Here is a 27,061-nt window from a genome sequence, read left to right on the forward strand (position 1 = left end):
GACCGGTCCACGGCTGACCTCTGGGCGATTGCGTCAGCTGGCCGAGTGACAGTGAGATAAAAATAGACCGAGAAATGTGGCCTTTTTTTTTTGTTCTTGTCCGCCGCGGCACGGCACGTAGCGGGTGGGGCACGGCACGTAGCGGGTGGGGCGAGGAGGGGTGGGTGGGGGAGGGGTGGGGCCGTTATCGTCTCCAGCGGAGATTGGGACAGCATGTCACGTGACTTGGGATAGATCATCTTGGACGTACAGGTAGGCTCGCTTCTCTCATTTTTAAAAAAAAAATGTAACTTAATTTTTTTTTTTAATGTGGCTTATAAATTTATTTTAAACAGATTTAAAATTGTAAGGCTCGATGTCAATAAAGCCTTCCCGTAGGCCTAGTTGATTGAATAAGTAAATACACGATTTGTTATGCTACCGCTTAACGTACATACACATGTCAATATACACAGGAGAGAACACGGTATAGTCTCCTAACGTCATCTCAGGGGTGTGTTCTACCAATAAATTGAAACTACGGTTTTGCATAAATTTAATTTAAAAAAAAAAACAACGTCTGCCTTCTTATGTTGAAAATTGATAAGGATTGTTTTTCTTGCAAGACGGCTGGATTTACCTGTGATATAGGCTCATATAGATCCTACCTGTGATATAGGTTTATATTCAGCTCTGTGTCTCTAGCTCTGTTTCTCTGTATTTAGCTCTGTCTTTAGCTCTGTGTCTCTATATTTAGCGCTGTGTCTCTATATTTAGCTCTGTGTCTCTATATTTAGCTCCGTGTCTCTATATTTAGCTCTGTATCTCTGTATTTAGCTCTGTCTCTATATTTAGCTCTGTATCTCTGTATTTAGCTCTATGTCACTGTATCTAGCTCTGTATCTCTGTATTTAGCTCTATATCTCTGGATTTAGCTATGTGTCTATGTATTTAGCTCTGTGTCTATTTAGCTCTGTGTCTATGTATTTAGATCTGTGTATATGTATATAGCTCTGCAAATTAGACCAATGTTTGAATTATGTCGTGAGCCTCAGTTGATTGGCAACCCGTGTGTTGATAAATGTTGGTGATGATGCTTGTAATGTTGGTGATGATGCGTGTAATGTTGGTGATGATGCTTGTAATGTTGGTGATGATGCTTGTAATGTTGGTGATGATGCTTGTAATGTTGGTGATGATGCGTGTAATGTTGGTGATGATGCTTGTAATGTTGGTGATGATGCTTGTAATGTTGGTGATGATGCGTGTAATGTTGGTGATGATGCTTGTAATGTTTATGATTGTGATGATGGTGGTGGTAAAGTTGGTGGTGATGGTGGTAATGTTGTTGATGATGGTGGTGATGGTGGTGATTATATTGGTGATGGAGCCAGTAAAAGTAAAGATTTCTTACAACGAACACTTAAACCAGGGTAATGTGCAATTAATCCCGTACTAAATGACGATCAAGTTAATGAGTTGCATAATTAATTATTTTCGCGGGCTGAGTTTCTGATAATAACGAGGGGGGGGGATCAAGGCTTTTAACGGGGTGTGATTTTTCACGGAATATCTGACGTGTGGTTGACCTTTGCCGTGATGAATGGGTGCGCAGATTGCGCGCTTGAAAGTCCGTGACTCCAACCAAATGACACATGGAGACTCGACGCTAATGCTGTGACGCGAGATGGTTGCAGATAAACCTAACTATTGCTAGAGTTGTGGTGGTTGGTTGGTATTTTGTGGTGGTGAGGTGGTAGTGGTGGTTGTGGTGGTTGTGGTGGTTGTGATGCGGTGGTGTGGTGGTAGTGGTGTGGTGGTAGTGGTGTGGTGTGGTGGTAGTGGTGTGTTGGTAGTGGTAGTGGTGTGGTGGTAGTGGTGTGGTTGTGGTGGTAATGGTGTGGTGGTGGTGTGGTGTGGTGTGGTGTTGTGTGGTGCGATGGTGTGCTGGTAGTGGTGGTGTAGTGGTGGATTTGGTGTGGTGGTAGTGGTGTGGTGTGGTGGTAGTGGTGTTTTGGTGTGATGGTTGTGGTGTGGTGGTAGTGGTGTGGTGGTAGTGGTGTGGTGGTAGTGGTGTGGTGGTAGTGGTGTGGTGGTAGTGGTGTGGTGGCAGTGGTGTGGTGGTAGTGGTGTGGTGGTAGTGGTGTTGTGGTGTGGTGGTAGTGGTGTGGTGGTAGTGGTGTGGTGGTAGTGGTGTGGTGGTAGTGGTGTGGTGGTAGTGGTGTTGTGGTGTGGTGGTAGTGGTGTTTTGGTGTGAAGGTTGTGGTGTGGTGGTAGGGGTGTGGTCGTAGTGGTGTGGGGGCTGGGATGTCAGTCAGGCTTCATCGATCTCTCATCGATTAACCATATCCACCTGATCTACAGCGAATGACAATCGTTGCTGTTTTCAGTGTTTCTTCCAGACTTTTTTCTCCGTGGGGGCTTTTGAAATTTTCGGGGGGGGGGGGGGGGGCGGACACTAGTATACTATATAAAATCCATCTCGTTCGGGGGGGGGGGGCGGTAGAAGTGTGAAGTGAAACATTAGCAAGGCTCGATGGTTAGGTGTGGCCAATGTGAATTCCCCCTGGCCCCACCCCCATTGATTATTAGACTAACGTGTTAGGCCTAATTAGTAATGAATTTAAAACCAAATTAAAGCAAGCTGTGTAATTTAATTGGATGTAAACTAAAACCACAATGCTCTATATATTGTAAACGTCAGATATTTAATGACGTTCCCCATTAGTAGATAACCCTCCTCCCCCCCCCCCCCTTTCCCCGTAAACAAACCCTCGGGCGCCAACGGTGGGATTTGATGTTTTCATTTATCTGGACTTCTGGACAGCTGGACAACTGGACAGCACCTGACCTTTTCATTTAACTAGACAGCTGGACAGGAGATGAGTTTTTCATTTATCTGGACAGCTGGACAGCATCTGACGTTTTGATGTAGCTCAGCCGTAGTTGAGTCACTTGGCGGGTGTCGCACTGTGCGGTTACCGAGGGCGTCACCTCACAACAATTTTGCATTTTCGGTTTAATGCCACTCCTCTCCAACTATTGTTTTGTTATCTTAACTGGATAAATTATGGTGCAGACCTCCCCCTACCCCCCCCCCCCATGTAACGCCACTGGTCACCAGTTGACTGGATGTTAAGTATCTCACCACCACCACCAACATGATCATCAACAGCCACCCGCTGTCTACTCGCTACAACAACCTGTCTACAGTATAGATCTGACCCCCCCCCCCTCCCCCAATCGACTAGGACCCGTCCTGCAAGTGTTTGTTTACTGCAGCAAACGTGAAGTATTCGAGTGCGTGACGTTTTGGGCTGGAATATTTTTACAATTATAAGTTGTCAAGTTTTCAGTAGCAGAAAGCCGGTCACCTTCAGATCTGTGGAAAAATATTTTTGTCGTCTGTCAAAGTTGGCAGACGTCAGTTTGACAGAAACAAAATGGCGGGCTGTCTGAGAAATAATTGTGCATGTCAGTTGTTTTTTTGTTCCCATTATGTATGCGGTTTTGTTCAATTGTTTTTGGAGATTTATCTCATTGTACTTGGTATTTTGTCTCAGTGTTTAGGGAGGGGCAAGGTGGGAGGGGTGGGGGTTAGGGTCGAGGTTAATGGTAAATGGTTGGAGTGTAATCTGGACAAGTGTTTCTTCCAGGCTTTTTTCTCCGGGGGGAGGGGGGTGGCAGACGTCATAATTCGGGAAGGGGGGCGGACACTAGTAAAAGTATACGTTTTCTATATAATTCAATCTCATTCGGGGGGCGTTAGACTTTCTTGGGGGGGGGGGGGGGGCTGGGAGGAGAGCCCCCCCCCCCCCCGTTGAGATGCCTGGACGTGACACTTGCTACAAGTTTAACGGGACGTGACACTTGCTACAAGTTTAACGGGACGTGACACTTGCTACAAGTTTAACGTAGACGTGACACGTGCTACAAGTTTAACGGGACGTGACACTTGCTACAAGTTTAACGGGACGTGACACTTGCTACGTGACACACCTTCAGAATGTAATCCCCACGTTACAGCAATGACCTAGGTAGCACGTGACTCTAATTTTAACAGTACAAAGTACACTCGAGGTTTGGCCGGCTCTGCTGTGGTCTACATAACCGTTTATCTGACAGATAACGTGAAGGTGAAGGTCACAAGATACGACACACCAGATGTGACCTATATTTCAGGTGTCACAGTTCCACCACCTACTGTACTGACATTGTCCAAAAATCGTTTCAATTAATTCATTTTTTCCCGATTTTCCGCATTTTGTCCCGACCATCGGAAATTACTGATTGTCTGTAAAGTTTAACTCTAGCACACAAACAAGCAAATAAACAATCTGGAATTGCCTTAATGGGCCGTAACTCCGTGAGTCGCAGACGGAACGATAGCAGGATGATAGTCTGGAACCCTCGCGGCTCTCACGCGTCAAAGGTCAGAGGTCGAGGCCCAGGTGACGTCTGTTGTACTACTGAAACTGCAAAGGTCACGGCCTTGAAAGCTACTACGTGGGAGACGTTGAAATAAACTCCGTAAAAATCCCCCCTCCCCCTCCCCTCACCGCACAAGGTAGATAATTAGTTTGGTTTTAGGATTAGCATTAAACCGCCGGAAGACAGACAATGCTGGCTTACGGTTGGAAGGTAACACAGAATACTGGGGCTCAGTGTTTCTTCCAGACTTGTTTCTCCGGGGGGGGGGGCACTTGAAATTTTCGGGGGGGGGGCGGTAGACTTTCTTCGGGGTGGGGGGGCGGACACTGTTAAAAGTATATATTTTCTATATAAATTATATAAATTTGATCTCTTTCGGGGGGGGGGGGGGGGGGGGCGGTAAAAAAATTCGAGGGGGGGGGGGGGGGCTTCGCCTGGAAGAAACTCTGCTGGGACTGCCATTAAAATACCTCGTCTTTTGGAAAGAAAATCTCGAGTCAAGCCACCACACTCGATATTAATGCGAACTTGTAGGTCGACTTTTTGAGCTGACGTGTCCAGAATAAGGTCATTGTTTTTACATGTAGGGACCTTGTGGTTTCTTGTAAGGACCTTATTGTCTCTTGTAAGGACCTTGTGGTCACATTTAGAGACCTTGTGGTCACATTTAGAGACCTTGTGGTCACATTTAGAGACCTTGTAATCACATTTAGAGACCTTTGTTCTCACATGTAGAGACCTTATTGTCACATTTAGAGACCTTGTTGTCACATTTAGAGACCTTGTGGTCACACCAAAGGACCTTGTGTTTAACTACGTAAACGCCAAGATGTGCTACTTCATGTTGGGCAACAAAATGTGCTAGTTGTAGGGCGCCAAGATGTACTTCTTGTGGGGCGCTTATTTTTATTACTTCTGTAGTCGCCAGTCTATAGGGTGAATAAAACCATAAACGCAAACTAAATAAAGTTTAATAGATTTGTTTACTATATCAGTAAGCCTACATTACAGAGCGACATCGAATTCTCTTTTTTTTTTTCGAAAATACCAAAATAAAATGTAGCAAATTTATTTAGTTCAAGACAAAAATAATTCTCTAAATTCTCGAGGTATATCAGCTTACACCGACCTAGATTTAGATAAATTGTTGTCATTTAAAAACAAAAACAACAAACTATTTAACTTAAAGTGCGGTAATACAAGAAGTGGGGACGATATAGAGTTGGGACGGGCGTAAGGGGCGTGGGACGGTAATGAGTGGAGTGGGGTGGTGGTAAGTGGAGTGGTTTGGGAAAAGTAATGAGCGGCATGGTGACGGTAATACGTGATACAGGGTAGGATCTACAGAGTGGAGTGAGGGTCGTGATGAGTAGCGTGGTGACGGTTATGAGTGGAGTGGGTATTGTACAAAGTAGAGTGGCGTGGGACGGTTCGGAGTGGAGTGGCGTGGGAGCTCTGATGGTAGTGGGAATAGTATTGAGTGTAGTGGTGATTGTAATTGAGTGGAGTGGGTAAGTTAACGAGTGGAGTGTGAGTGGAGTGTGGAGGGTAATGAATGTTTAGTATCAGTGACCAGGAAATGAACCAATTTTTTCCTGCCAGTTGTTGACGTTCATAACCCGGTGACCTGACGTCAGGGGTAGCAGGCAGCTGACCTCTGACACCACATAAATTATCTCAGTGTCAACGTTATTGTAGGGACCTTCGTGTCCCGTTAGAATCATTAGCACTCCAATCTATCGATCACTCAATCGATCACATCAATCAAATCAGTCAATCGATCACAAGAATTGATCTCTGGAGTTCTTGCTTTGTGTGAAAGAAATCTTGGAAATGACTTTCCTTGAAACCTACATTTTTAGACTTACAGACTTTTGGACCAACAGAACTCTAGACATAGACCTTCAGACAGAAACCCTAAAGATCTTTAGACCAGAAGACCAGAAGACCTTGAGATAAAGACCTTCAGACACAGAAATATAGACCTTTAGTCGCACAAAAGTCTTTAGATTATTTAAACGTCTTAGATTGAAGCACTTTCTCTCTATTCGTCAACTTATTTCTCTCCCTCTCCAGCTTTTTTTCCTTCTCTTCACCCCCCCCCCCCCCCAACTTAAATTCTCTCTCTCTCTCCATTAACTCCATCATTATACTCTCTTTATCACCTCCAATCTTTCTCCCCCTACCTATCTACCGAAATACTTCCTCTCTCTGTTTCTCTCTCCATAGCCTCAAATACTCTCCCTCTCTCCCCCCTCTCTCCATCAGCTCAAACTTAACCTCTCTCCCTCCCTCTCCCTCAATCCATCAGCTCAAACTACATCTATCCCCCACTCTCTCTCCCTCTCTCTCCCTCTCTCCCTCCTCCGACAATGTCCCAATAAGGACAAGCTCAAACTGTCAACAAACCCGACCATCTGGTCAATATTTCCCGACCGTCTGGTAAATATTTCCCGACCATCTGGTCAATATTCCCCGACCGTCTGGTCAATATTCTCCGACCATCTGGTCAATATTCCCCGACCATCTAGTCAATATTCCCCGACCGGTTGGTCAATATTCCCCGACCATCTGGTCAATATTCCCCGACCGTCTGGTCAATATTCCCCGACCATCTGGTCAATATTCCCCGACCATCTGGTCAATATTCCCCGACCGGTTGGTCAATATTCCCCGACCATCTGGTCAATATTCCCCGACCATCTGGTCAATATTCCCCGACCATCCTGTCAATATTCCCCGACCATCTGGTCAATATTCCCCGACCATCTGGTCAATATTCCCCGACCATCTGGTCAATATTCCCCGACCATCTGACCAAACAGGTCGATTTCTCGGCCATGATACTTGCTCACATCACGGTCAATTAGCGGGGTGGGGTGGGCTAATGAGGGGGTGAGTGCTGGCTTCATTAGTGCTGGGGGTGTCTTAATGTTGGGGGGGGGGGGAGGGAAATGATGGTGCGGAGGGTATTTGGGTCTTTGGACGTTGGTCTTAGTGTGTGGTAGATGGCTGGGACGGTAATAACTGGTAAGACAGGTTGGTGAGACAAGTTGGTAAGACAGGTTGGTGAGACAAGTATGGTGAGACAAGTATGGTGAGACAAGTATGGTGAGACAAGTATGGTGAGACAGGTTGGTGAGACAAGTATTGTGACATATTTGGTGAGACAGGTTGGTGAGACATGTGTGATGAGACAGGTTGGTGAGACAGCTTGGTGACACAAATATGTTGAGACAGTGTGGTAAGACATCGTATTGTGTCACATTTTCCCCTACTAGTGCAGTTATCGATCTATGATTTTCAACACCCCAAAGTTCGACAAATAAAAAAATCAATTGTACTTAGTCCGCTGTTGAAAACACATAGCGGATTATTTGTGAATCGAAGCTGTGGAGTGTGGATTCATAATTACCTGTAAATTGTTTTAAACGTGTTTATGTGCTTTACATCTGGGGTCTTAAGTAGGTCACTCGGGCAACAGCTGACGTAAGAGGGGACAGGTGAGATGGCAGTTACCTGGGGCTGGCGAGGTGAAGCGACCGGTCCAGGATACCACAATCCCAGTCTATCGTGCAATAGATTAGTCGGATAGAAATCTGGATGAATATTTAACAGTTTCTGCTATCGAGGTAAATCTAAAGGAAAAGTAGTAAAATCGTCAGGATTAGTGTTTTCATTGTGTGGTTCGATAGTGTTGTGTTAGCACAGCGAGATTGTCCTGTGTTAGCACAGCAAAGCAGCTTTGGATAGCCTCGAGTTTACCATGGGAAACACACAGACGCGTAAGTAAACAATCTGTGGTTTAGCTTTTGGTTAGGAGAACTGGTCATTGGTTGTACAGTCAATAACTAAGTCTATAAATTTGTTATTATCGTGTCTATAACCACGTCTATAACGAAGTCAATAACCATGTCTATAATCTCGCTTATAATCACAACCCCCCCCCTCCACCCAGAGGCGTAGCGACCCTTCCTGGCGCCCGGGGACAAACTTTTCGATTTGCACCCCCCCCTCAAGATTTCGATTTGCACCCCCCCCCCCCCTCAAACATTCGATTTGCACCCCCCCCCCCCATCAAGATTTCGATTTGCAACCCCCCTCAAACTTTCGATTTGCACCCCCCTCGACCTTTTAATTTATTTTTCCAACCCATTTTGGCGCCCCCTAACGTCGGCGCCCGGGGACATATGCCCCCCCCCTCGCTACGCTACTGCCTCCACCTCTCAGATGAAGGTGTCTGGCCTTCAGGTGATGTCACACCTTTAATTTTCTCCTCATAATTGTATGCGACTAGCAATCATCGCTGCGCTCTCACAATTAATGGATTAATTAACCTAATGAACACAAACGTTTCACGGTCCATCGATCACTGTCTTTACAGCGTGTCTTACAGTTCAGCGACCTCAGGAAGTGACGTCAATGTGGATTAGATTTACGCGGACCGTAACCACGCAGTTAGCAGCATTGTGCCATACAGTGACCTCTAGTTTACGTCCGTTAACTGGTCCACACGATGACTGGTCCAGCCGTCCACCGTAGCCTTTCACGTCCACCCGCTTTGTCCGTTCATCCGTAGACCATGTTGTCACGTCCACCCGACCACAGCCCATACCCTACCGACCATGGCCCACCCGACCACGGTCACCCGACCACCGCCCACATGACCACGCCCACATGACCACGCCCACATGACCACTGCCCACATGACAACTGCCCACATGACCACTGCCCACATGACAACTGCCCACATGACCACTGCCCACATGACCACGCCCACATGACCACTGCCCACATGACCACCGCCCACATGACCACGCCCACATGACCACTGCCCACATGACCACCGCCCACATGACCACGCCCACATGACCACTGCCCACATGACCACTGCCCACATGACCACTGCCCACATGACCACTGCCCACATGACCACTGCCCACATGACCACTGCCCACATGACCACTGTACTAGGATGTGTCTGAAACCCGACACATCTGGTGTGGATAAAACAATGACCAGCTCTAAGCTGACAGATGGATGAACATTTTGATAAGTTTAAGTCTCCTGTTTAACGTGAGAAAAAAAAAACTGCACAAATAATTAATTAGGTTGCTGCTGGTGCACATTAATTATAATGATAAAAATCTGGTTCCTGTTCAGTTAAAGAAAGTTTAAATTTGTATCTCTCCATCACCAAACACATATGCCCCATAAAACAGAACAACAATTACAATTGCCGTTTCGACTGAAGGTCTTCATCACCTAATTGCATAAAGTGAAGAAGAACTTGGGTTGAAACAACAGTTGAAATTGTAGTTGTGTTTACATTACACAGAAACACATATACACCCACGTACACACACATATTTAGCCATGTTCCAGTGACTTCTGGAAATCTCTCCAGAACACACTTTTGTCCTGAATGTCTGGATGTCTGTTCCAATTGTTAAGTGGTAACCATCACCCTTCCCTCCCCACACACACACCTTAACCCCACTCCCCAACACCCCACACACACACCTTAACCCCACCCCACCCCCACACCCCACCCCCACACCTCCACCCCGCCCCAACCAACTCGTCTCTGGCAATGACGGCTGCCACCACAGACGGCCAACACACAGCTAATCCTCCCCACAAATTGACTTTTTTTTTCTTTGACAAGCTATCCATTACACACATTGTTAAAAGCTGCTTGTTAAGATAACTGGGCAAACACAATCTAATAGACTTTTTGAATGAATACTTTAATTAGTACATAGCAATTCTAGTTTCTAAAATAAAATATTTTTTTTAAAACATTCGAGTTTTTAGTCTAAAATGGAAGTACACAAAAAATTCATTTTTTAGCATATTAAGTCCTACCTCGACATACGTGTGCCACCACATACGAGTACCTCGACATACGAGTGCCTCAACATACGAGTGCTTCGACATACGAGATGTTTACGAACAGTTGAGCGAGCTAAAATTTGCTTTGAGATCCGAGCGAACTTTGACATACAAGTGGTCGGATAAGCTGGTTTAACGGTTCCTGGGAAAATAAACGCTTCGAAAAAGTTGCTACTGATTGTGCATCGGAGGAATCTAAAGACACTTACCTAACTATTTCCGGAACATTCTGAAAGGGAGGGAAAAATAAACCATCTAGGACAGGTTTATTTTTACGACCTGCGGGGTAGAGTTAGGAAAGCCAAGAAAGCTTGGCGAAAAAAAAGATAGGCCAAGAGAAAAGCAGCAACGAAATGCAAAAGAAATTACACATTATATTTATATATAGCATTTTGCTGCAATTTTGTTATTGACATTGAAGCTCCGTTAAGTATATGGATTAGATGTAGGGTTTAGAGTGTAACAAGTGAATAAAAGTAGTGATCACAAGAGCTTAACATTAACAGTGATAAATGAACGAAGTTAAGCTCCGACACCATATCTTTTAAACCCTACACAAGCTCAAGTCGGCTGATGTCCAAGGTAACTGCACCTTATAAAACCAGTTTCTCTGCATTTTCCAATATTATGTTGTTAAACAATATTGGCCGTGTTTATATGCACTTTTCTTATTTAAAAAAAAAGTATAAAAAACAATTCGGGTGGCATTTTTGGGAACGGATTAATTGTATTTTAATAAATTTCAATGGAGAAAATTTCTTATGGATACGAGCATTTTGACATACGAGCAATGTTACGGAGCGAATTAAACTCGTATCTCGAGGTAGCTATATAATGTGAATACACCACAATTTCAGTTTCTATTACATAATGTGAGTCCACCACCCAGTGGCGTAGCGAGGGGGGGGGCGGGTGGTGCGGACCGCACCGGGTACACCATTTAGGGGGTGTCACCAAGGCAAAAAATAGCAAAATATATTGAGAAAAATGATAATTCCACTTAGTTAAGTGATTAATTCGAGTGTTAAAGTCTCTTAAGAGCAAATTTGACAAATCCCGACAAGGGTGGAGGGGGGGGGGGTGCAAATCGAAAGTTTGAGGGGGGGGGGGGTGCAAATCGAAAGTTTGAGGGGGGGAGTGCAAATCGAAAATTGAAAGTTTTTCCCCGGGCGCCTGGAAGGGTCGCTACGCCTCTGGGAGGGGGGTGACACCCGACCTCGCTACGCCACTGCCAACACCTAATTATTGGAACACCCGCTAGTCTGACTGTTGGTAGGAGCTTCTTGAATAAGGCGTCCGCCGCTCCCCCGGTCATGGGTCCGTGTTTAATCTAATTAACTATCATTGGCTGACCTAGGTTAATTAGTGGAGGGAGGAGGGGGGATATTTTACCCCTCGTATCCCCACCCCACAGCTTGTTTACAATTGTGAAGGATTGCTGGTTTCATTTTTATTCTACAAACTGCTAGATTTATCGACGATGCTAACATTGAACGAATAGGTTGCGTGCGTGAAAGCTATAGCCGCCACTACCACTGTCCATTAGATTGAGTGACACTAGGGGTGCCCGCACCCAAAAGTTTTAACGTTGTTTTAACGGTACGGCTCCATCTGACACGTACGATTAGTGAGCTAATTAAGTCTCGCTAATAAAGAAACGTAAATATTTATTTATTTTTTTTTTTTTTCACTCACCAGATTTTTTTTTTCTTTGGCTCCACTCGGGGATATTTCGTTCGTGGATTCATGTCTTTCGTCTTAGTAGGTGTCTTTGTGTAAGTGGTGTTGGTATGTGTGTGTGTGTGTGTGTGTGTGTGTGTGTGTTTGTGTAGCTGGTGTGTATGTATGTATGGGTGTGCGTGTGTTTGTAAACGAGATGTGTTGTATGTGTATGTGCGAGTGTGTGATGTATTTATGGAATGTGTATGCAACGGTGTGAAGTGTATGTGTATGATGATGTGGCGTGTTTAATAGTGCAGTGTGCGTGTATGTCTATAGTGGCGTGGATGTCTTCAACAGTCATAACAGAATGCCTACCAAAAGGTTTCTAACAGCGATTTAATACACTTGAAGCAGCTGAGACAGAAGAAAACAAAACAAACTCCGATTATTAAAATACATTGCCGCACCTAGGGACACCATGAGTTACCCTGAGTTACCCCACATTGTGACACCTTGTTACCCCACATTGTCACCCTGAGTTACCCCACATTGTGACACCTTGTTACCCCACATTGTGACACCCTGAGTTACCTTAAGTTACCCCACCGTATGACACCCTGAGTTACCCCACATTGTGACACCCTGAGTTACCCCACACTGAGTTACCCTGAATTGTGACACCATGAGTTACCCCACATTGTGACACCCTGAGTTATCCCACATTGTAATACCCTGAGCCTTGAGTTACCCTGAGTTACCCCACACTCTGACACCCTGAGTTACCCTGAACTACCCCACATTGGCGCCTCAGTATGAAAGGATTTGAAAAAACAAAATAGTTCGTTGATCTTAAAATCTTATAAACATTTAGTGCCATTCTAATCCACTACACAGGTCAGTATCAGTGTTATATATCAGCTGTAGACGACACTTGACCAGCCTAATACAGCTACCCCGCCCCCCGCCCCCCGCCCCCCCCCCCCCTCTCCATCCACATTACCACCCATCCAAATAATGCACACACCCAGATAACTCTAGCACCCAAATTACCCACCCACTTAACCCACACAATCCACCCACCCACATAACCCACACAATCCACCCACCCACTTAACCCACACAATCCACCCACCCACATAACCCACACAATCCACCCACCCACATAACCCACACAATCCACCCACCCTCATAATCCACAAACTCCACCCACCCACATAACCCACCCAACCCACACACCCCACCCACCCAGACGGCCCACCCACCCATTTAAACAACACTTACATAAACAAAAATAATTGCGACGTAAATCACATTAGCACGCTGGTAAAAAAATAACTTGCTAACGATTTGTTTAAACAGTGTTTATCAACTTGTAAAATTCAATGGTTTTTTGTTTGTTGTTGTTAAATAAAAAAAGTAAATAAATTTTTAAAAATACCAGCCACCAACCCCTCCCAAAACATGTTTCTAGTTTTTCTAGTTTTCTTATCTGTTTCTTAGCACGTAGATCCAACGATTCTTGAGTGGATGCACTTTTAGTGAGGGTTTTTTTAAATCGTCAGGTGGGGTGGGGCGGGGGGTGGGGCGGGGGCGGGTGGCACTAGGGCTGCCTTATCTAGTGTAGCGATAGAACCAGAACACGCTAGCGGAATGGCACGAGTTTCTTATCGTAAATCCGACCATCATACACAGATGTATGTATCTAACGGGCGAGTTTAGCTCCCTTGGTTTCTTAGACTCGGGGTTATCTTCCTTGTTTCTCTTTGTGGATAAACCTTCTAGCAAAACGTGAGTACGTTTATTGTGTTTGTCTTCCCTCAGTGAGTAGTTTAATTGTGTTTGTCTCCGCTTAGTGAGTAGTTTTATTGTGTTTGTCTTCCCATTTTTCTAGTCAGTGAGTTGTTTTAGTTGGTCAAAAAAGAAATAAGGCAAGGCGTGGCATAGAGATAGAGCGCTAGATTGCTAACCGGTAGGACTCGAGTTCGTATTACCGGTTCGAGTCTGTATGACGTCCCTGAGACTACCCAGCTCTGTTGGGTACCCGAACAACTTTAGGGAAATATGCGACTGGGCATAGTCCTGACCACACTATCCCATTGTATGCATAGGTCAGTGAAACAGATCAACTCTACTTCATCCGCACCGTGTATCTTGGGTACGAACTGGAAAAGATGACGATAAAAAATAAATGTTTCAAACCAAATGTTACACCATCCTGTCCAGGATTTGTTTTTCAGCTGATCTCACTGTTAGGGTCAGCTTTAGGGCTAAAGTTAAGCCACGGATTAAGATTAAGATTACTGTTATGCCTATAACCAAGATTAGGGTTAGGTAGCGAAAAATACTCGCGAAAACAATATTTTGATACATATATAACTTAATGTATGTATGTGAAGTTTGGTCTAGAATAAACCTGCAGGCTTTATCCTAGCTGTCTGCCTATAGAAACTTTTGAAAGCCATTTAAATCTTTACGTTTCCTGTTGTGTTGGCATGTACATACGTGGCCATGTTTCTCGTCATTTGATCCAGTTAACGGGGGGAGGGGGGAACCAGCAGGTAAAGACTTCCACAAACAGCAGGAAACATGCCTGAAGTAGACAGCCCCACCCCATCACACCCTCCCCATCCCCCACCCCATATGCCAAAAGTTTTCGTCGGTTCGCTAATTGTTCTAATTTTCCGAGCGAGTGAAAACAGATTTACCGACGTGTTGATGAAGACCGCAGTGCACAGCTTTTCTATGTCGGTGAATTCCAAACTTTGAAGCTGTCTTGATGGTTCTTCATGATGATTTGATGTTTCTTCATAATGGTTTGATGTTTGTGTATGATGATTTGATGTTTCTTCGAGATGATTTTATGTTAATCAGTAGGCTCTTCTGTCTTCTCATCAAGCTGTCTGTCTGCTGTCTTCTCATCAAGCTGTCTCTCATGCTGTCTTCTTACCAAGCTGTCTGCCTGCTGTCTGTCCATATTTTCACCCCACGATCCACACGTATGTGCCCAGTCCCCTGCTATAGCATGTTTTCTAGTTAACGCTCCAAGTTTGATGTGTGTGAATGAAGCGTTCGATTGAATTGATTTTTAAAAGAAAACTTGAGAGCAAATACTACAAGGCTCAGACGAGAAAATCTCTTGTAAGCACGTTTAGATTTGGCTCGACGGATTGGGTGGGGCGGTCCATTCATGCAGTGGAGGGGTGGAGCAGTCCATTATTGCAATGGAGGGGTGGAGCAGCCCATTATTGCAGTGGAGGGGTGGAGCAGTCCATTATTGCAGTGGAGGGGTGGAGCAGTCCATTATTGCAGTGGAGGGGTGGAGCAGTCCATTATTGCAGTGGAGGGGTGGAGCAGTCCATTATTGCAGTGGGGTGGAGCAGTCCATTATTGCAGTGGAGGGGTGGAGCAGTCCATTATTGCAGTGGGGTGGAGCAGTCCATTATTGCAGTGGGGTGGAGCAGCCCATTATTGCAGTGGAGGGGTGGAACAGTCCATTATTGCAATGGATGGTTGGAGCAGCCCATTATTGCAGTGGGGGGGGGGGGGGTGGAGCAGTCTGTTATTGCAGTGGAGGGGTGGAACAGTCCATTATTGCCGTGGATGGTTGGAGCAGCTCATTATATGGGTGGAGCAGTTTATTCACACGGTGGATTGGTGGAGTAGTCTATTCATACGGTGGATGGGTGGAGCAGTCTATTGATACGGTGGATGGGTGGAGCAGTCTATTCATACGGTGGATGGGTGGAGCAGTCTATTGATACGGTGGATGGGTGGAGCAGTCTATTGATACGGTGGATGGGTGGAGCAGTCTATTCATACGGTGGATTGGTGGAGCAGCACATTCATGCAATAGACGAGTAGCGCAGTCTCGCAGTGGAATGGTGGAGTAGTTTGTCCTCGCAGTGGATCACATAATATTGAGTGGAGTAGCCCACATTGGTGGAGCAGACAGATACCGGAAGTGAAAATGAACCTAATTTCTGACTGGAACTTATCACCTGTGTTTTTTCAGGTCAGCATTTTTTTGGGCGATAAAACTTGAAACATTTGGCTCCTCAGATACGTGAGCTCCTAAAATGTAGTGGGTCAGAGATTTGCCAGGATCACGGTTATTGCAGTAGCAAGTATCTGTGTCAGTCTATCTAAAACCTTTGACAGTCTAACAAATACCTGTGACAGTCTAGCACGTAGATTTCGAAACCCGTTTTTACCCCGTTAACTTGGCTTGAATTTCAATTAGAGGCTTAGCTACAAAAACGAGGAAAGGCGTTGGGAATGGGTCTCTACGTGTCTGATTTCAGTACCATTTCATGTAAGTATTAAATCCAACACGTAGGTTTCTTTCAACTTTTAACTCATTTCCAGGAAGTGGCATTGTACCTTATCGCCGTTTACTTTAAATACCGAAACGTTTCAGTTAGGAGCAGTGGCGTAGGCATAGGGGGGGGTTAGGGGGGGTCATAACCCCCCCCCATAGACCCCTCGGTATATATAAAAAGTATGAGGGGGGGTGCAAATCGAAAGTTTGAGGGGGGGGTGCAAATCGAAAGTTTGAGGGGGGGGTGCAAATCGAAAGTTTGAGGGGGGGGGTGCAAATCGAAAGTTTGAGGGGGGGGGTGCAAATCGAAAGTTTGTCCCCGGGTAAAAATTGGAACCCCCCCCTTGAGACGATCCTGGCTACGCCACTGGTTAGGAGTGCGAAACTTCATATAGATCCATAAGTATTAGATACCGGTTGTAGTTTTCTAATTACTTTTGAACGATTTCCGGTTTTCAGTTTTTAAGAACCTTCAGAATTTGGTACGTTTGTATAGTAATCTCATAAAGCAGCATACTCAAAGAGCTTTCCGTCTCTCTGTGTTGTTTTGAAATACGAGCAGTTTTATCACCATCTTACATTTACAACACATGTCTACAACTCGACTCCGCTGGAAGTGCCATCCCAACCCTACCTGTTACATACGATTAGCCAACCCTACCTGTTACATACGATTAGCCAACCCTACCTGTTACATACGATTAGCCAACCCTACCTGTTACATACGATTAGCCAACCCTACCTGTTACATACGATTATCCAACCCTACCTGTTACTTACGATTACCCAACCCTACCTGTAATTTCTCTATTGATACGTCTAACCAGCTGTTTAACTAGCTGTTGAACTCGCTGTTTAACAACATGTTTAACAAAATGTTTAACAAAATGTTTAACAAGCTTTTTGACACGCTTGATCTAAACCAGACGCTGTAAAACTGCTGCCTTCTCTGCCCCCCACATGTACAGTAAAAATATTTACACCCAACTCACCCCATACGTCAGCTGATGATCCTAGTCTGGTCTGGGTACACTTTTGGGGTGTGGGCAGATGATCAATGACTAGATCTACATTTTATTACCCTGTTTAGTTTACTCCATCTAGATCTACATTTTATACATGTGTTCAGTCTACTCCGTCTAGATCTACGTTTTGTTTCCGTCTATTCTAGACCCGTTTACTCCGTCTAGATCAGTTTACCCCGGATTAACGTGAGAGCATTAGGAAAGACATTTCGTTTGTCATTTTAAACTGTTGTGGATTGAGTTGACTCGGAAGGCAAATTAAGTTCTGAGACCCAGGTTTAATGTCACATTTAATGTCACATTTAATGTCACATTTAATGTCACAATTGATGTCACATTTAATGTCACATTTAATGTCACCTGTGGTGTCGCGTGAAGTGCGACATCTTGTAAAAATGTCACGTCTAGTATCACGTCACATCAAGTGTCACGTCAAATGCCACGTCAAATATCACGTTTAATATCTCTTTTAGGGTCAAGTTTTTTTTTCACTTTAAGTATTTTCAAGATACACACTGTGCCGTAAAGGAAAGAAATCCTATAACAGTCTCAGATATTCTCCCCTTTACCCACCGTACAACTCCCCCCCCCTCCTATTAGGGCCATCGCGTCATAGTCCGATCATCTATTCGCATTACGCCCAACGTTCTATATTTAGTTTTTAAATCCTTAAGCCCCTCACAGAACCCCGTCTCGAAGACGCTAGTTCTGCTTTGGTCAATCGGCTTTCTATAATCTTGTTGGGTTTTTTCCTCCCCAGAATCCTGATCCTTCCGGTAGTAGCATCGATTGCTTCCCCTGTTCTTATTTGATTGACTGACCAGTGAATTCTAATTAATACATGAAAGGGCTGATGGGTGGGGTGAGGCTGGGGGGGGGGGGGGGGGGGGTTCCCGCCACCGGATGTTGTTCAATCAAGTCGATAGTGTCTAGACTTGCTACAGAAAAACCTGGACTGGATGTGACAGAGCGCGGAGAAAAACTAACCGGTCAATACCAACTTCCGGCATGGCAGTGTACCGGATGTTTCGTATTTAGACGCGAGATATGTAAGTTCTGTGTGCGATGTGAATAATGCGAGATATGTAAGTTCTAGAGGTTGTTTTTTTGTGTGTGTGAATGTTTAAATATACTGTATTAGTCTAGCATGTTTAATTCACTACTGTCTTTGGCCGTTTATTTGCAATCTAATGTCCGAAATTCACAAATTAAAGTGTATGTATTCATTCTTTGTGTTTGTTTTGTCTGAGGTTGATTAGTTTTTAATTAAAAAATGTAATTGAAAGGGGCATTAATTGATTACCTTACATACGTTTCTAAAGTTTTGTTATAAAAAGACGCGCCATAAAATGTTAAACACAAGTTGTATCAGGTCCTCATATCATGTCCACACGGCACTCAAACCCGCTGTTTGCCATGTTTGTGACTGTACATGTTTGAATCGGACTTGTTATTTTTCTATTTTTGAAACTACATGTAGCATTAAAATTAGCATTATTTTATAGAGAAAATATTTTACGTTAAATTGCATGTTAATATCCAATTTAAATCAAAGACTGTAATAAACTAGAAGGTTTAATCATAATTGTAAACACTTCGTTCAGATAATTTAGGAGTAGTCTCCCCTGACCAACGATGCATGTGTGTTCAGCAACTACGCTAAATGAATCATCCCACATTTCTACTATTCGCGCGTGTGTGTGTGTGCATGTTTCAAATCAAATATGTTGTTTAATTTAAAATCGCCATATACAGACCATTATTACCGCGTCTAGTGTCCATAAATAGTGACACAACTTGACCCTAATTTATATGAATGCCGTTTTCCTGCTTGGAGCTATCCCAATGATGTAAGACCCGGAAATGAACACACAAATGTAATATATACATGACTGCTAAGTTGCCAAATTTGACTTCTTCGTATGACGCAACACCCGGAAACAGATCCCTATAGAGAACACTTTTCTGCCCCAGGGGGTAACTGTTGACAGTGTCCTGGGCCCCGCCCTCTCCCCCAGTGCCCAGTTCACAGCCAGCAGACGTGACCTTTGACCCGTGTCATTACATGAACTTTTATTTAAAGGCAATTCATCCAGTCAACAAATGCCACCAGTAAGCGCGCCATTATCAAGGTCTGCGCCGATTTGTTTCACTGAAATTACAAAGTGGGCCAATTTAGTTTTAAACTGCGCCATCCGACATTTGAAATAAAAATGTTTCCGGGGTCAAGGTTGTACCCAGCAACTGTCAACAGGCTGGGGAAATGTCATAATTTTTAATGTCAGGTACATGACACCTGATGTAGAAACTCTAAAGGTCAAGGTCAGGCCTTTTAATGTGGCACTTTGATTGACAGTTGACGTAATGACAGGTCAGGTCGGGAACAGAAAGGTGTTTGAGAGATTTGACGGAATGTTGGGAACAGAAAGGTGTTTGAGAGATTTGACGGAATGTCGGGAACAGAAAGGTGTTTGAGAGATTTGACGGAATGTTGGGAACAGAAAGGTGTTTGCGAGATTTGACGGAATGTCGGGAACAGAAAGGTGTTTGAGAGATTTGACGGAATGTCGGGAACAGAAAGGTGTTTGAGAGATTTGACGGAATCTTGGGAACAGAAAGGTGTTTGAGAACTGAGCCAAATATGTGAGAAATGTCATGAGTTGATAATGCCTGCTGACTAAAGAGACGACTGTCACTTACAGAGGCGTAGCGACCCTTCCCGGCGCCCGGGGACAAACTTTCGATTTGCACACCCCCCCCCCCCCTCGAACTTTTCATTTGCACCCCCCTCAAACTTTCAATTTGGCGCCCCCCCCCCCCCTAGGTCGGCGCCCGGAGACATATGTGTCCCCCCCCCCGCCCCGCCCCCCCCCTAGCTACGCCTCTGGTCACTTAAGCTAATCTATTCCACGGGTGATCGGCCCCCGCGTCCTTTCTTGTGACTCTCCCATTATTTCAGTTGTGACTCTCCCATTATTTCAGTTGTGACTCTCACATTACCTTACAACTAGAATGACTCCTCTTTCTTACACTCAGCTAGTCAACTCTTAGATGGGCAAACATGTGTGGTAGTAGTAGATGGGCTAACATGTGTAGTGGAAACAATGTAAACCAAAGCTTTAGTAATTAGTATGTGTTGTTGCGTACATTCTAACAAGAAAATATTAGTACGGTTCACTATTTGGACTTTATCAATACTGAAATGAATTATTTAAATTATGTCATTGAAAGAATATCAGTAGTTTTTATCACCGCCTGGTTTGATGGTAGAAATCTTGCGGCAGTTATGCTGGTAAACTTTGTTTAGACTGAACAAATCAACAGCTTCAACTAGTACTACTGCCACACGTTGAGCAAACAAACTAAGCTGGTGAGCTAAACAAACAACCTCATTAAAGTTGAACGAATTAAATCTCAGATTTTAAAGTCAATAGAAATAAACATAAGCCAGCGGCAGTGAATAACGAACATCTGAAACCGTTCGCTACTTCGCCGTCTAGATTAGATTTTACCAAAACAAATATCAGGGGAAGCGACTCTGTCTAACGGGAATTTCAGGGGGAATAACTCTTACTAGAATATCACCAACAGGTGTGAGGTGTTGCAGCGTAAAAGATTCTAAAAAGGTTGTACACTTTAAAAAATGACGGATATAAGTTGACTAATTCATGTTAGCTACGTTAGTAGTGTGTTCTTCTGACATGTAAGGTGTACATTTGTGTAAGTCTACACTATTTGTACAGAACCTAAGTGTTCTAGCCGTCCACCCCGAAGTATATATATATATATATATATATATATATATATATATATATATATATATATATATATATATATATATACAAAGTATAAACATAAATAGTATACATATACGTAAATATCTATATACATATTATAGACATGTATATATATATATATATATATATATATATATATATATATATATATATATATATATATATATATATATATATATATATATAATTTCTTTAACACATTTAAGTATGTAGAACACGTCTACATGTTACTACACACTTTCATGTGTGCTGCACCCTCGTGTGTACAGCACACTAGTATATTACACAACATGTTCCTGTGTACAATAGACCAACAAATGTACCAGCTGTAAGCCTGAGCTGCCATCATTAGACATGGCTTTGTAAAAAAAAAAAATTCTAGCGTAAGGAAAAAAAATAACGAGGTCATGTGATATTTTTGACGCGTATTAAAGCTTGTTTGTTTTATAAACTTAATGAGAGCACAAGGTCAGACCTCAAGGTCAGAGCACACATACACACCGTAATGTGATAGGCATCAATGTTTGTTGGACGTTTTGTTATTACATTAAGAAACCTTATTGATTTTTTTTTATTACTGTTGAAATGTGGTATAGCTGGCGAATGGGCCTACACTGGCTTAATTTGTATTGCTGAATGGAGTAAACTGAAATGTTGTCACTCTTAGGAACTATTGTGATACTGTCACGTCGGGAACTGTCTATATTGTCACAACTGTGAGTTATCTGTACTTAAGTCTAAAGCATGAAACTTAACCTTCTTTAACTCCTCTAATTCCAGACATCAAGTAGTACCTAACTTACCCTGAAGTCCCAGCATCCAACCACACACAACCAACGACCATGGGCGGGCTGCTATCGTACTTGATCAGCTGGGTCGCCCCATCCAGACCCGCTATTAAATATGACCCCACGCCTGACCCCACCACGGGTCTGACCCAGAGGGAGAAGCAGCTGATTATGGAAACATGGGCCCTGGCCGGGGATCGCAAGACGGTCAAAGAGAACGGGCTGGAGTTCTTCATACAGTAAGTGGTCATCTCCCTTGTGGTGGTGAGCAAAGGTTTGATTTAATTTTTTACTCAAACGTTTGATGAACTTCTTCATACAGTAAGTCACCATCTACCCCATGGTGGTAATGAGAAAAGGTTTGATCAAAATAGTTACTCAAAAATTTGATGAACTTTTTCATACAGTAAGTCACCATCTACCCCATGGTAGTAATGAGAAAAGGTTTGATCTAAATAGTTACTCAAAAATTTGATGAACTTTTTCATACAGTAAGTCACCATCTACCCCATGGTGGTAATGAGAAAAGGTTTGATCTAAATAGGTACTCAAAAATTTGATGAACTTCTTCATACAGTAAGTCACAACCTCCCCTATGGTTGTGAGAAAAGGTTTGATCTAAATTTTTACTCAAAAGTTTGATGAACTTATAACCAGGTGGATGCATTATCTTGAGCCATTGAAACTGTATTTACTTTTAGTTGTTTTAATTGTACAGACTCTTAGTGACGTGAAATACTTGCCGAAAACAAATTTCACTGTGTAAAAGTTTACATATCAAATAAACACTCACTGCTAGAGTTAGTTTGACCTCGGCTGCATGTCTGCAGTAGATTTAGATCTAATTTGCAAATTTATCTTGGTGTGTTAAGTGTCGGACACACAACATGGTGTTTTGATACATGTGAGTTGTGTGTCAGTTCAACACCTTCACACACGTTTAAAGTCTACGCTTATGCGGCTTTTACTTTTGACATAAACAAAATCATTAATGAACTGGTACAAAATGATATCAGTTACCCCACCCTCCCTCCCCGCTAAGCCAGAAATCCCCAAAGGTCAACCTATAGCCAGACAGCGCTGTGGTGTGTGTGTGTGTGTGTGTGTGTGAGTGTGTGTTTGGAGGAGGGTGGTGCTCTTTGAAAGAACACGTCATATTGTTATACAAATGTAAATGTTCATTATCTCGAAGATAAACACCTACATTACATATTACCTTGAACTATAGTTTAATTTCAAGGGGGGGGGGGGGCGCTTTGTCATAGAAATCTATGTCTCTCTGCCCCTTTTCTGCCTTATAGAAAGCCGGATTAACCCTGGCGCCACCCTAATCTCAGACCAATGCCACATTACTTGGGCCTCAACGAACCGACCCTTGACAGAGAGATTAATATCTACTATCAAAGACATGTGAACAACTGTGAGCCCACGGGAGAGAGTGCGGGTGGGGGTGGGGGAGTTAAAGGGTTGTTTTTTTTTTCTTCCCCCCCCCCCCACCATGCCACTGATTCAAACCGTATATGGATGTAAAAGCTGGTTTTTCTCACAATTCTCACAGATTGTTTATAACTATTGTTCCACAGATTGTTTACCGCCTACCCTTACATGCAGAACTACTTTGACCTCTTCAAGGGCAAGTCCATCTCCGAGCTCCGGTCGAGTCCAAAACTGAAGGCCCACGCCACGAGCGTCATGTACGCCATTACGTCATACGTCGAGAACGTCGAGGACTCCGAGAACTTGGTTGGACTCGTCCAGAAAATCGCCGTCTCCCACATCGGCCGGGGCATCAAGGTCGATGACTTTGAGGTACTAGTCTTGTCCCGTCTACTTCAGTCTACACATTTTTTTTAGTCACACCATCTTTTTCAGCCTACCATTTAAATGATTTTTTCAGCCTACCAATTTTTCAGCCTACCACTTTTTCAGCCTGCCAATTTTTCAGCCTACCAATGTTTCAGCCTACCAATTTTTCAGCCTACCATTATTTCAGTGTACCAATTTTTCAGCCTACCATTATTTCAGCCTACCATTTTTTCAGTCTACCTTTTACAAACAGTCAAGTGTTTTTTTAGACACCCATTTTTCAGTGTCCTGTTTTTATAGCTGTAAAGTTGTCATTAAATAACCATGACATATCAGGTTGCTATCTGGTTGTTGTTTTGATTTTTTTTTAAAAACGTTGCTGTGGCTTCTATTTTGTATACAAGGGAGGCTACTCACTCAGCAAGGGAACAAAATGTTACTGGGTTGTGTATAAGGTACTAGATAGTTCCACCATTAAAGCTGGTTCACATGGACGTCAACACTACCAATCACACTGGGGAGGGGGGGGGGACTACTGGATTATTTTGGAAGAAAATAATTTTTAAAAAAATCAAACAGATCTACCCCCTCCCATCCCCACAGCCAACCCTTCTTTGTGCATTAGGTGCCACTAGGTGTTATTATATAACCTTGCTACTACCTTTACAAAAATTGTATATTTATATATCATTGCTACTACCCATATAAAAGTTGTATACCTATATATATCCCTGCTACTTCCTATATAAAAGTTGCCAACCGTCTTCTACTCTCCAGAAACTGAAGATTGTGTTCTTGAAGTTCTTGACCACGTACCTGGGTGAGAGATGCACGCCCGAGATCGAGACAGCTTGGACCAAACTGCTGACCGCACACAACGCTGTCTACAAGATGACGGAGGACGAGGTCAAGGGAAAGAAATGAGTGTTTCAGTCAAGGAAAAGAACTGAGTGTTTAAGTCAAGGGAAAGAACTGAGTGTTTAAGTCAAGGGAAAGAACTGAGTGTTTTAGTCAAGGGAAAGAACTGAGTGTTTCAGTCAAGGGAAAGAACTGAGTGTTTAAGTCAAGGGGAAAGAACTGAGTGTTTCAGTCAAGGGAAAGAACTGAGTGTTTCAGTCAAGGGAAAGAACTGAGTGTTTCAGTCAAGGGAAAGAACTGAGTGTTTCAGTCAAGGGAAAGAACTAACTGTTCGATACCTTGCATCAGTGACATGCAGCTGTACATACACACTACATCAATTATTATTGAAAACTTTTTTTGATAAATCACGTTTTTGCTGAATTAATTAATATATGAGTTTTTATTTTCTTAGGGTCAATTTGATTTTGTGTAAAGAAAAGTTTAAAGTGGTGTTTGGCACAAGTGTGTCTTTAAATATGTGGAAAGTGTGTCTTAAAATATGTGAAAAGTGTGTATTAAAATATGTGAAAAGTGTGTCTTTAAATATATGGAAAGTGTCTTAAAATATGTGAGAAGTGTATCTTAAAATATGTGAAAAATGTGTCTTTAAATATATGGAAAGTGTGTCTTAAAATATGTGAAAAGTGTGTCTTAAAATAAGTGAAAAATGTGTCTTTAAATATATGGAAATTGTGTTAAAATATGTGGAAAGTGTCTTTGAAAATATAGGCCTAAGTGTGTCTTTTAATAAATGGCAAGTGTGTCTTATCATAAGTGGGTCTTTTCATATGTGGCGAGTTGTTCTCTAAACATGTAACAAATGTGTCTTTGAGAGATGGCAATCTTTTATCACATTTTGAATGTAAATGGTCAGATAAATGTGGTATAAATTGTTTGTTTTTTCTTTGACTATGCTAGCTATTTTGTGATAGATCACAGTACCTTTAAGACTAGTTGTGTTAGGTCCCCTGACTTTCATGGCTAGTTGTGTTTTAGGTCTCCTGACTGATTATTGTGATTTTCATATACGGCCAGATATTTCTTTTTTTACACATAAATAAAAAATGTATTAATTTTTTGTGTTATCCCATAGGCACGTGAGCCGTGTGTGATTTAGTGGTTGATTCAACATAAAGGTAACATGACCATGATCGGTCAATGTTCTTTAGGAAATTAAATACACTGTGCATGTGTATAATCTCTAACCCAATGTAAAGCGTCCTTAGATACACCTTAGTTTCCAGCGTGTGAATTCGGCTAGTTTGGAGAGTTTAAAAAAAACTATACCCACAATATTTATTTGCCCACTTACAACGTGATACCAGCTTGTGATGATGTCAAACATTTATTGAGTAAATATCTAATAATTCGTCATGTCCATTACAGATAGTTGTCAAAGTTTGATTAGCACAACAATGTTTTAATCATTACTTTTACAAATGTATCCAAGGTAGCAATCCATCTATCATTTATCAAAATTTTTATTATCGTTAAGTAAACATGACCCACAAAGCATTTTTTATGTAGCTATAAATGAAAAACATCGAAGAACTTAAACAACGCTTTTTTAATTATTTTTTTCTTAAACTCTGCTGTGGATTTTATTGTAAACATTGCGTGTCCCAGCTGCGTGGCTTAGCCCCGTAGCTTAGCTCCGTGGTCTAGCTCCGTGGCCTAGCTGCGTGGCTTAGCTCTGTAGTTTAGCTCCGTGGCTTAGCCCCGTAGCTTAGCTCCGTAGCTTAGCCCCGTAGCTTAGCTACGTGGCCTAGCTCCGTGGCTTGGATGTGGAATGAAAAGTTGTTGATCTTTGGGTGGGGCTAACATTAACAAGGGTCCGCCCTTGATTTAAAACACGCCCATGTCATTGTATACCAACCACGATTGATGATATAGGACTGAACGTGAAACAGTATCAATGTACCTCTGTGTGAATATTGCAATGTATTTTAGAATATCTATGTACAATATGTTTTCAGAAACCACGTTTGTTTGTTACAGGGGAAGTAGATTTCGTCATTAGATGTAGCACTAAAATGTGATGGTCCCTTTTTTTTCAATCAGTGCAGCTATCAGTTCAATGTATTTGTAGTTTTTATGTTGGTGTGGTTAGGTGACTGTGTGTGGTAAAGTTGACACAAAATGTCACGAATGGATTGGCACTTATTGACTGTGATTAAATGCCTACCGCATTATGTTTGTGTTATCAAGTTAACTACATTATGTCTGTGTTTTCAGAAAAAACAATGTATTATCAATTTACTAATTCAATCTTGTACCGACTGTTTGTATCGCATAATTTGTGTAGAAATAAACATATCGTTTAATATTTGTTGTCTACTTTGGTTGATGGGAAATATTCGCAAAAAAATAAAAATTATGAATTACAAATCATGAGTGGGTCTGGGGTGGGATAGTGGGGTGGGAAGTTGGGGTGGGTGGCTTGGCAGAAGGTACCCAGAG

At 42.9% G+C, this 27,061-nt stretch overlaps 1 protein-coding gene across 5 annotated transcripts; it reads left to right on the forward strand.

The window, feature by feature from the left end:
- Positions 1-177: 177 nt before the first annotated feature.
- LOC131948083 (globin) lies at positions 178-26,927 on the forward strand. Of its 5 annotated transcripts, none has more exons than XM_059309587.1 (4): positions 178-252; positions 21,888-22,134; positions 23,479-23,704; positions 24,479-26,927. In XM_059309587.1, the coding sequence occupies exons 2-4, from the start codon at positions 21,950-21,952 to the stop codon at positions 24,623-24,625; spliced, it is 558 nt and encodes a 185-aa protein (XP_059165570.1). In that variant the 5' UTR covers positions 178-252; positions 21,888-21,949; the 3' UTR covers positions 24,626-26,927. The 5 variants fall into 5 exon arrangements, with proteins under 5 accessions (XP_059165570.1, XP_059165568.1, XP_059165571.1 ...); XM_059309585.1 differs by lacking the exon at positions 178-252 and adding an exon at positions 7,906-8,195; XM_059309588.1 differs by lacking the exon at positions 178-252 and adding an exon at positions 7,910-8,042.
- The last annotated feature ends 134 nt before the right edge of the window (positions 26,928-27,061 follow it).

The sequence above is a fragment of the Physella acuta genome, unplaced genomic scaffold (genome assembly GCF_028476545.2).
Source record: "Physella acuta isolate Inbredline_101_S28 unplaced genomic scaffold, ASM2847654v3 ptg000622l, whole genome shotgun sequence".
Lineage (NCBI taxonomy): Eukaryota > Metazoa > Mollusca > Gastropoda > Physidae > Physella > Physella acuta.

Bases quoted from the DNA above. Each gene is read 5' to 3' on its own strand.
- LOC131948083 (XM_059309587.1), top strand. From the start codon at position 21,950: ATGGGCGGGCTGCTATCGTACTTGATCAGCTGGGTCGCCCCATCCAGA. The intron at 22,135-23,478 runs GTAAGTGGTCAT...ATTGTTCCACAG, and splicing joins GGGCTGGAGTTCTTCATACA to ATTGTTTACCGCCTACCCTT. The intron at 23,705-24,478 runs GTACTAGTCTTG...TCTACTCTCCAG, and splicing joins TCAAGGTCGATGACTTTGAG to AAACTGAAGATTGTGTTCTT.